Below are 10686 nucleotides of genomic sequence, written 5' to 3' on the forward strand. Positions count from 1 at the left end.
CCACTCCTACACATGAAGCCAGCTGGGTGACCTTGGGCTAGTCACAGCTCTCTCAGCCCCACCTACCTCAGAGGGTGTCTGTTGTGGTAGAGAAAGTGGTAGAGAAAGTCAGCATATTAAAACCAACACTACTACTACTTCTCTGAGAGCTAGTGCAGTATAGTGGTATGGTGAAGAACTTTGACTGAAGAGACTCGTGTTCAGCTTAGCCACAAAGTCTTCTGGATGGCTTAGGCACATAATTATCTCTCACCATAAACTGCCTCACAGGTTTATTGTCAGTAGCCCACAAAGGGACAGAATTCAGGACAGATCCAGATGATGCCATCCACCCTAGTTATTATGATCCTGGGATCTCATTTACTTGGGTTAGTTTCCTGGGATCTCCTTACTTGGGTTAGTTTCTCAGTACTTGTGTTAGGCTAACAGAAGATGATAGGAATAGTTAGAAAATTAAATGTCAGTCCATTTTTCATTTTTAATCAAAAGATCCTTGCTTAGTGCTTCTAGCTGGTTGTACTGGTCTGGATTACGACAGATTGATAGCAGTGGGCAGTATCCTGCCATCCATGTGCAGAAGGCGCACAGACCTTCTTAACGCACTTTGTATTCCCAGTGATGTATTAAGAGTTTGAAAACGTTATAAAAAATACTGTTCGCACTTTGTTTGGCCCCTTTAGCTGTAAATACGTCTTCCAACCATTTATTAGCCGTGGTATCCAAAGACCCTTTTAAAGCAATGTTTTTTTATAACATTTTCAAACTCTTAATACATCGCTGGGAATACAAAGTGCGGTAACCCCCAGAGTTTCTCCATGGTTCCCTCCATCACAGCAGTTCCCTCTGACAGCACATAAGAGCGTTCCTTGGATCACAGCATCTGCACAGAGGTAGAGCTGTGAGGACTGGCAAACTGGAACTCCAGGGGATGAAATAGTCCCCTCCCCTTTGCAGATCTGCACATGCGGAACAGGGAGGAGGAGTGATTTCAGCTCCTTGCCCTTCCTCACACCAGCTCCCCCAACTTCTATAGTTATTCCTTGGGACTGATCCCTCCAGGAGTCAGAAAGAGACTCAGCAATAGAGAGGAATGCAGGAGAGCTATGCCTGCTGCATATGGAGTGGTAGAATCCTGCCCAGTGGCTTCAAATAATCTGTTGGGTCCCACCTCCTTTTTTGAATTACAATTCATCCCCTGATTCCATGAACAGAATGCCTCATTAAAAGACTCCAAGTAGTTAATCTTTAAAAAAACAGGAATGAATATTAGATCCAGTCAGACAGCAAGCCCATGATAATCAATGAAAAGAGCAGATGTGTTCAAGGCATCATGCACACAGCCCACAATAGTTACACTGTTATACAGGAGGGCTATGAGAAATACCATTCTTCCTCCCAAAGACCCTTCTCCTTGCACGGATTCTGCTTCTTTCATTGCTGGCTCCGCTTTTCTCCCAGCCACCCTTGATGGATCCCATTTCTCCACACCTTCCCTGCCTTTGGCTGCGTTTCCCATCCCTCTCTCCGATCCGGCTCTGGCTGCCACTTTCCCCTCCCCTTCTTGGCAGCTTTCCTTTCCCCCCCTCCCAACTACTGTAGCCTCTCCTTCTCCCCTTCTTTCCTCAATTCCTTTTTCTCCCCAAGACCACACCAGATCACAACAACTCTGACAGGTAGATTAGGATGAGAGTGTTGGTCTGGCCAAAGGTCACCCAGCAAGCTTACATGACAGCAGAGTGTTGGACTAGAATCCAGGGGGACCCAAGTTCAAACCACCACTCTTACCACTACACCACACACATCTTTCGGTGCCTCTTCCAGTTTGGCCTGTAGATCAAGGCCATATAAGTTGTGTGCTTTTTTTGTTTTGTTACAATGACTATAGCAGACAAACATGTGAAAAGAAGGACGGTCAAGATCCTTTCTCCCAATGCCATGTCATGCATTTAATTTCCTGACATACCGTTCTTGGTTTGGCAATATTTACAACGGTATTGTATGATTTTAGATATGTCAAGCTGTGCAGGGAGATGTGGGGCAGGGTATTCTAGGAAGCATAACTGCCAATGTGATAATAACTGCTACCTCTACATGGAGTGCTGCCCAGATTACAAGAGACTCTGCATTGCAGGTAAGTCCTCAACCCCATGTAGCTACTTTTTTTTAAAAAAAGCATGGATCTGTTGCACTGGGACAGTGGTTTTCAGCCTATGCTTCAGGGAACTCTGTATACGCTTATTGGGAGGTTCCTCAATGAGAAGTTCACTAGTGGGAATTACGTTTCTCTCTCTTAAAAAAAAAAAAAGACAACTTGTCTGACATTATGGCATTTATCCGAAATTGTAGAACTTTGCCTGCCAGGCACAGCTATGAGGAGTGATGAATATGTTCCAAGGGTTGCCATCGGTTTGTACACGGGCAACATCTAGGCACAGCAGGCCAGCTCCCCATGGGGACTGATAGTGTTGCGACATTCCTGCGTTCCATGGCAGATGTGATGGAGTTTCTTGCCACATAAATTTGTTGTGGAAAGGGTTTGGCATTAGTAAAAAAAAGTTTGAAAGCCACTGCCTTAAGATCCTTCCCTTATTATTACTTCTTGTCTCAGTGTCCTTCATGTTCTATGTTGTGTCTCTTGTCCTGGCTTCGTTATTATTATTATTTTTTGAATGTTTTGTGGGGGGAGGGGAAAATGTTGTCCTATGATTTGCAGACTCAGGGCCAGTACTCCTAGTACAATTTTCAAATATCCACAAATAATTCCTGTGGGTAGTGGAAACATGTCATGTGACACAAATGACTTCAATATGCAAGTTGTTCCCAACATGCATTTCACAAGATCACTGGGTAACAAATATTGTGCATGAGTCATTGCCAAAACATGTTTCATGAAGGACCCAGGCATGGGCACTACCCAGTGGGAATTATCCAGTTTCTTAAAGTTCAGTGAGAACTGGCCTTCAATCGTTCAATAGGTTTAAGCATGAGTTTTGAAATATCCTATCTTTTTCTGCTGCATTATCTAGATTACAAAACAAACATTAATATTTGGCTGATTCTTCTCAATGCTACATCAATACAAGCAATCCCTCCACTTCCTTAACTATCTTTCTAGCTATATCACAAGCAATCTCAATGAGTCTCCCACTGTATGTCATATACTTTATGAGAGTGAGATTTGCAGAAGTCCTAACTGGGCACCAGTAACCACACTCCAATGTCTTGAGTGCATGTTCCACAATTATCTTACCTTGAAAAAACACAGGTACACAAAATGTGTCATGTTTTACTTGATGATTATCTGCAACCTTCCAGAATAAAACTGAAGGACATAAAGGAGGTATAGTAAAGAAGATGGGTAAGTTTTTGTAATTATATTTGCTAGGAACAAGAATGAAAGGCAACTAACCTATGTATGTAACCTTCCTCTAGCCTACAGAACCTTCTTCCAACTTAAGTGGCTCTTCTTCTCGTGGAAGGGCCACCAAGGCAGCTTAGACACAGGTCTTCTTAGGCTGGAGGAAGGCTTCTAACATTGCTTAGTGGACTGGTAGAATACATGCCACCTTCAGTAATATACTATGGCATCAACATTTAAGTGACGTTATATGAGAAACAAACAATTGAACTAGTATGTTCTTGGGTTGGGGTGATTCTACAGGTATACAGCAGAAGGCTGGATCCTATGATTCTCTTCTGCTAAGTTTTCCTTTAAGGGAGAACAAAAATCATTCCAATAGGGAACGGTTTTATTCTGACAGAGAAAGTCTTCTTCTGATGGAGTAGTGTCTTTCTTTGTTGAAGCAAGTCATTCTCGGTTGGAAAAAGACTTGGTGAAAGAGAGTCATAGGATCCAACTCACAGATTCTAATTTATATCCAATATGCGATAATCAGTTATGACCACTACACCTAGGTCATAAATTAATTCAGGGTGTTTTGAATGAAGCTTGCAATGACCACTTCATTTACATGAAAATCTTCCATCTACGAGTCCAATAATAGCTTAAATACAATAGCTTCCATTGCTGAATGCAAAGAAAAGAAAGCTAATTGACTTACATCCTCCTGTGTAGAACTCACCTGTAAAGGTCGTTGCTCTGAGAGCTTTGTAAGAGGAAGACCATGTGACTGTGATCCAGACTGTCCATTATATGGCAAGTGCTGCCCAGACTTTGAACAGACTTGTATAGGAGGTGAGTAACCTAAACATTACATGGCAGGGTTCAGGCCAAGGTGTTGCTAAGGTGGCTCACCTAGGGTTGCCAGGTCCCTCTTCGCCACCGGCGGGAGGTTTTTGAGGCGGAGCCTGAGGAGGGCAGGGTTAGGGAGGGGAGGGGAGGGACTTCAATGCAGTAGAGTCCAATTGCCAGAGCGTTCCATTTCCTCCAGGTGAACTGATCGCTATCAACTGGAGATCAGTTGTAATAGCAGGAGATTGCCAGCTAGTACCTGGAGGTTGGCAACCCTAGGCTCACCTGGGCTTGGATGGGACCACTTCAGATTGCATACAGCAGCTCAAATAACTGAATGTTCCTTTATTTATTTATTTTTTAAAAACCTTTTCCATACAGAAAAGTAGCATGTCAGGGAGAAAGCTAGACTAGATGCCTTCCCAAATTTCTGTCTGGAGGACACTTTTGTATGAAGGAGCAGACATGAGGCCCTGCTGGAAATGAGGCAACCTCTGTGTGTTTATCTGTCAAACAGTGAATTCCCAATATTCTCTTTCTTGGTCACAAGCTAGCACTTTCATGCTAGAACATGATAAACAAGTAAACATTGGGGGATTGGCTTTGAAAGGGCGGGGTCAATTAATGGGTTATGGGGGTACCTGGGTGGAGAGCCTGGTCACCTAGGCTTTGGACTGGGGACAGGGAAAGGATGTTCCCCCAACATCTTGGTCAGCAAACACAACAGAACCTTCAACCAACAGCAAGCCACTATGGAGTTAGGAGTGCAGGAGTTCTAAATAGGTCAGGTTTATTTTTATTTATTTTACGTTTTTATTTATTTTTTACATTTTACATTTTTGCACCTCTCGGAGCAGTTGAGTTTTATGATGAGACACACTAATGGGCTGCCTCTGGGAAACCTGCTCCTCCCCAGATGCTAATATAATCTGGAACAGGAAATACATTTAGCCCCAAACCCAATGGCGTACACAAGTGCATACCTTCATTTAAACGAAGGTTGCTGTTTGCTTCTATGGGGAAAATTGAAGTGCTGCTATTAATATGATGTTTCTATATAAATGTATACTTCCTCCACTGGGTAGTCCATCTTTCAGTGACATAGATCGTGGTGGAGGATGTGTCTCATTGAAGGAACTCACAGAGTCGCATTGTCCTCTTCCCTGCAAATCACAAGCTTTTGGCCCACTCATGGATCACCCTTCATAATGGGTGTGTGGCTAATTTACTATGAAATAAATGCAGGAAGTGCTAAAAGCCAACAGAGAATCAAAAGTTTGTAGGCAACCATCTATTTATTTTTCCATTATTTTTAGCCTTTATATATGCCAACCGCACCCACATTTATGGCCTCTTATTTATTATGCAGTCAGGTCTGGATTTTCAGCAGACATAACTTCATTTGACTTCAGTGGAGTTATGCCAGGTTTAACATTGATCCTGTAGAAAGTTAGTAATAAAAGTACAATAGAAGGTCCTGTAGAAGGTTAGTAATAAAAGGACAATAGAAGGGCAAGGGGGGTGTCCTTTGGAAAACCCTGCTCTGTCAGCCCGCAAGGAAACAGAAATGGACCCAGTGGTCTGTTCTGCTCTGCAAGAACTTTGCAAGAAGCAGTCGTTTTTCGAGAAGAATCAAGGCCAGCCAAAGTATTTGTTTTCCGGCAAACCTGACAGTGCAGTCCTAAGCAGAGTTACACCCTTCTAAATTTTACAATGGCTTATAAGGGTGTGATACGTTTAGGAGTGTACTGCTGGTCTGGGAATCCCCATCTTTGACAAGAGAGAGAGATGGGAAGAAGGCACAACTTGTAGCAAAGTAGCAGCAGCCTTTTAAGTTTTCTTCTTCCTTCTGTTTTAATCCTGCATTCCATCTGCTTCCCCCGCCCATGGCCAGAGGAGAAGAGATTACAGAGAAGAAACAACAGGCAAGAGAAAAGTTTCCCTACCCCACTAGGGTTGCCAACCTCCAGGTACTAGCTGGAGATCTCCTGCTATTACAACTGATCTCCAGCAGATAGAGATCAGTTCACCTGGAGAAAATGGCCGCTTTGGCAATTGGACTCTATGGCAGTGAAGCCAAACCCCGCCCTCCTCAGGCTGTGCCCCAAAACCTCCCACCGATGGCAAAAAGGGACCTGGCAACCCTATCCCCCACTATTGACCCTACAATGTAAATTGCACCTTTTCTTTATGGCTTTACAATTGTTTGGTGGAGAATCAGTTTCTCAGACTTAGGTCTCCCATCAAACATGTACTTTGTACATCTGGCTGCCATGCAAGAGTGAAGCTGCTGTTTGGTGATGGCTCGGTAGACTCGTAGTTGGCTTAATGTTAATTAGGGTGACCAAATGCAAATAGGATTGCCAGCTCCGGGTTGGGAAATACCTGGAGATTTTTGGGGGCAGAGCCTGAGGAGGGCAGGTTTGGTGAGGGGAGGGACTTCGATGCCATAGAACCCAATTGCCAAAGCGGCCATCTTCTCCAGGTGAACTGATCCCTATCAACTGGAGATCAGTTTAATAGCAGGAGATCTCCAGCCAGTACCTGGAGGTTGGCAACCCTGAATGCAAATCAGGACAGGTCTCATAGACCTTGCATGGAAGAGGGGATTTGGGGAGGTCAAGGTAGTGTGCAAGGGATAAGGAATGCTGCATATGCTGAAATTCCCAGCTCTTCAGATTCATCAATATTACACGAGTCATGCCTTCCTCCTTTACGTTGGCTTGCTTTAAAACTAAACAAGATGAATCTGATTGTCTGGAATTGAATTGTGTGGATGACGGATGCCTTTTCTCTCCTGTTGTTTTGTGCCTTAAAAGCTGCATAACAGGCAGAAATTCTACAAACACAGTTTTTTTTTAAAGAAATAAAGTCTTTGGCAGGAAAAATGCAGCAGCTCTACACAAAACCCATTTCTAGACGACTGGGTTTGAACTGTGTGAAGCAGGCACTGTGTGCTGAGTACTACCATCATGCACATCATGGCACACTTGCATACAGATGTGTCTGTGTGGTATGCCATCTCTTCATTTCAGTGCCTCATGCCTACTTCACATGCAAGAAGTCTGCCATTTGTCTATTGCGCTCATTGGTATTCTGAAGTTCACTACCTCTGATTTAGTCACTATGACTAGTAACCATTGATGGTCCTATTTTCTGTGATTTGGTCTAATCTTCTTTTAAAGCAATTTATGCTCATGGCCCTCAAGATCACATTCTATTCTTGCCACACCTCTTACAGTGGTTGAGCCTAGAAGTAGGGTTGCCAAATATTGGATTAAAATATATTGACCTCCTGGCTGAGTCAAGGGTAGGGTTGCCTACTCCAGGTAGGAACATTTCTGCAGATTTGGAGGTAGAGCCTGGAGAGGATAGAGTTTAGGGAGGGACCTCAGTGGGATATAATATCATACAGTCCACCACCATCCATAGCAGCCAGTTCTCCAAGGGAACTGATCTCTGTACTCTGGCAATCAGTTGTAATTCCAGACCTTCGGACCCCAACTGGATGTTGGAAACCCTAGGGAAGTAGATTAGGGTAGAAATTGGCAGGTCAAAGGTAGTGCCAAGGAGAATCTTGTGGATAGGATTGCCAGCTCCAGGTTGAGAAATGCCTGGAGATTTTGAGGGTGGAGCCTGAGGAGGGCAGGGTTTGGGGTGAGGAGTGACTTCAATGGGGTATAATGCCATAGAGTCCAATTGCCAAAGCAGCCATTTTCACCAGGTAAACTGATCTCTGTCACCTGGAGAACAGTTGTAATAGTGGGACATCTCCAGCCACCACCTGGAGATTTGCAACCCTTCTCGTGGATCAGGGGAAAAGCTGGGATGCTGCCTGGAAAGTTAGGCAGACTTAAACTTAGCAAAATTTCTTTAGGCCAAGTTTATGTAAATTATCCCCAGCAAAAAGAAAACAATTTTAAATATGTTTAACAAGTATTGTTAAAGATTATAAATCAACCATGTTTACTTTGAGCAATAGAAGAGAACTCTCAAATGAGATATGAGTTTTATGTCTCTTTGCAGGCCAAACTACCATATACCAAACTAAGGCAACCACTACCACAACCGCACCAACAACCCCGCCTTCCACTACCACCACCGCCATGACTAAACCATCTACAGCCATGAAACCAAAAGCGGCTCCTCCAGCTACTAAGTCGACAACCAAACGTTCACCGAAACCACTCAAACCCAAACCCAAACCAAAGCCGAAACCCAAACCAAAGCCATTAAAGAAGAAAAAGAAGCAAAAGAAAATATCTCATGAAATTATGGAAGGTAGGAAAGCATAATTTGTGAATTTGGTAGTGTGTGTCCTAAATTTCTTTGTTGAACAGTGATTTGGTTTCTTCCTTGGGAATGTTAGTGGGACTGTTGAAGAAAGAGTCAAAATATGGGACTTATAAATCTATTTTCAAAGGAAGCTGCAATCTTTTACAGATTTCCAAAGAGCCTCATTTGCCATTTTACATAAGAACAATCTAATAATTTAAATTACATTATGATTAATTGTTTTTATGTTAGAGGAAAATGCCCAGTTTGGCTAGGAAGAGGAACCAAATATTCTCTGTATTGCAAATGGTTTATGCTTTGGTGAAGGATGGGATGGGCAGGCATGAGGAAGGCTTATGCACATGGGATGCTCTATGGTTAGTTGTACCCAGTGGGATTTTGCTTTTATTGTTCGAACAGCAGACAGCCTAGTCTGTTCCCTACATTGCTTTTGAAAATGCTTTAAAACATGCTTGGCCATATGCTATGGTGGCTTATTTGACAAACTCAAGCCCCACGGGTAGGACTAAAAGGTAAAGGTCCCCTGTGCAAGCACATCCTGACATTTCCATGGCAGACTTTGTTTGAGGGGTGGTTTGCCAGTGCCTTCCCCAGTCGTCTTCCCTTTACCCCCCGCAAGCTGGGTACTCATTTCACCGACCTCAGAAGGATGGCAGGCTGAGTCAACCTTGAGCCGGCTACCTGAAACCAACTTCTGTCGGGATCGAACTCAGGTCGTGAGCAGAGCTTTTGACTGCAGTACTGCAGCTTAACACGCTGCGCCATGGGGCTCCTCACGGATAGCCTAGCTATTCAAAAAATTACATTCTCATCTTTATGTTTGCTTGCAGGGGAAAATGTGATTCCAGCAGTGAATTTAACACTGTAGCAAATATCAGAATTTGTGGGCTCACATACCAACCCATTCCAGATTAGGAGCAGGTGTTTTTTTATTTCAGGGCTATGGCCAGCTTTGAAAATAGATCAAGAGCTGGAGGGTTTGTTTGGATTTTTTTTTTTTTTTTTGCATTTTAGTTGCCAAAACGACCCAAGTTATATTTCAGATTATACTTTAGACTCAAAATAATAAGTTTTGAAAAAGATTACGTCCTTTCTTCTTGAGGGGCTCTTGGCACATTTGGTCCGAGGGCCAAAGTTCCACAAGGACTCCATCCGTTAAAAAAAAAAAAGTCAAGAAAAAAACTAAATTCTGTGCGGCTTTTTTCTTTTTGCTGATTGTTTTTGCTTGGTTGCAGAACATTCTGAGCAATCTTCGTCCTCCTCCTCAACTTCCTCAAAAATTCGGAGAACCATGGCTTCAACAAGCAATACTGATGAAAAGGACAAGAAAAAGAAGAAGAATGATAAAAATAATGAGGAAGTAAAAGAGAAAGTGAAAGGTATGTTTTATGATCATTTTTAAACATGCTGAAATAAAGGTGTAAAAGAAAAGAAAGCATGATACTCATGTCTGTGTCAAATTACTTTTTTTTAAAAAAGTTCTAAACTAACTAACTAACTAAATATACAGAAGGCCACACTGGGAATGAGGAGGTAGAGAAGGTGCCTTCCTCAAGGGTGCATCTGCTTTTGCTGCTCAGAATCCAAGCCAATATTTTAAGTTCATTTGAGATATGCCTGATCTTAAATATTCCAGCCCCAAATCAGTTTTCAATAATGTCTGGATTAGACGAGATGGGATAAACATATTTAATTGATATTAAATGTATTGGTTGAAATAAATACAGAAATGTACTTTGGGGGCTTGCAACAAGGATTACCTTAGGAGGGAGAGCCTGGAGAACTTTGTCCTATAGCAAGTCCAAAACATTTTTTTTAATCAGGATTTTTGGCATGTTGCAAAAGAGCACCGAAGTGTGGACTGAACCCATTTTGCTAGACAGGGTTCCATGTAGGCCACTGCACTGAAGTCACTACAGTTTTGTGGTGAGCATACAAATCCATTTCAAAAGTTTGAAGGTAGATTTTTCCAATGTTGTGTTGGTTGGACAGACAATCAGAAATATGGCACAAGGAGAAGAATTATACTGTTAGCTATCTTATTCATCATCCATTCCCCCCTGCCAAACTGCATTGTAAAATGAGACAGCTTTGTAGACCATTGCAGTAGGCAAGTTGGTAACATATAGGTCAGCATGACGTTGTACAGTTTTACATAAATAAATCTTTGTTTTCATATCTAATTTTATTTATTTTAT

General features: G+C 42.6%; 1 protein-coding gene across 1 annotated transcript; it reads left to right on the top strand.

Moving 5' to 3' along the window:
- Positions 1-2010: 2010 nt before the first annotated feature.
- On the top strand, positions 2011-9818 carry PRG4 (proteoglycan 4; the record flags this gene model as incomplete). The annotated part of the gene is made up of 4 exons (XM_056844719.1): positions 2011-2131; positions 4076-4195; positions 8219-8473; positions 9724-9818. Coding segments are annotated over exons 1-4 (591 nt in total), but the record flags the coding sequence as incomplete, so codon positions are not given.
- Between the last annotated feature and the right edge of the window lie 868 nt (positions 9819-10686).

The sequence above is a fragment of the Euleptes europaea genome, chromosome 2 (assembly GCF_029931775.1).
Source record: "Euleptes europaea isolate rEulEur1 chromosome 2, rEulEur1.hap1, whole genome shotgun sequence".
Lineage (NCBI taxonomy): Eukaryota > Metazoa > Chordata > Lepidosauria > Squamata > Sphaerodactylidae > Euleptes > Euleptes europaea.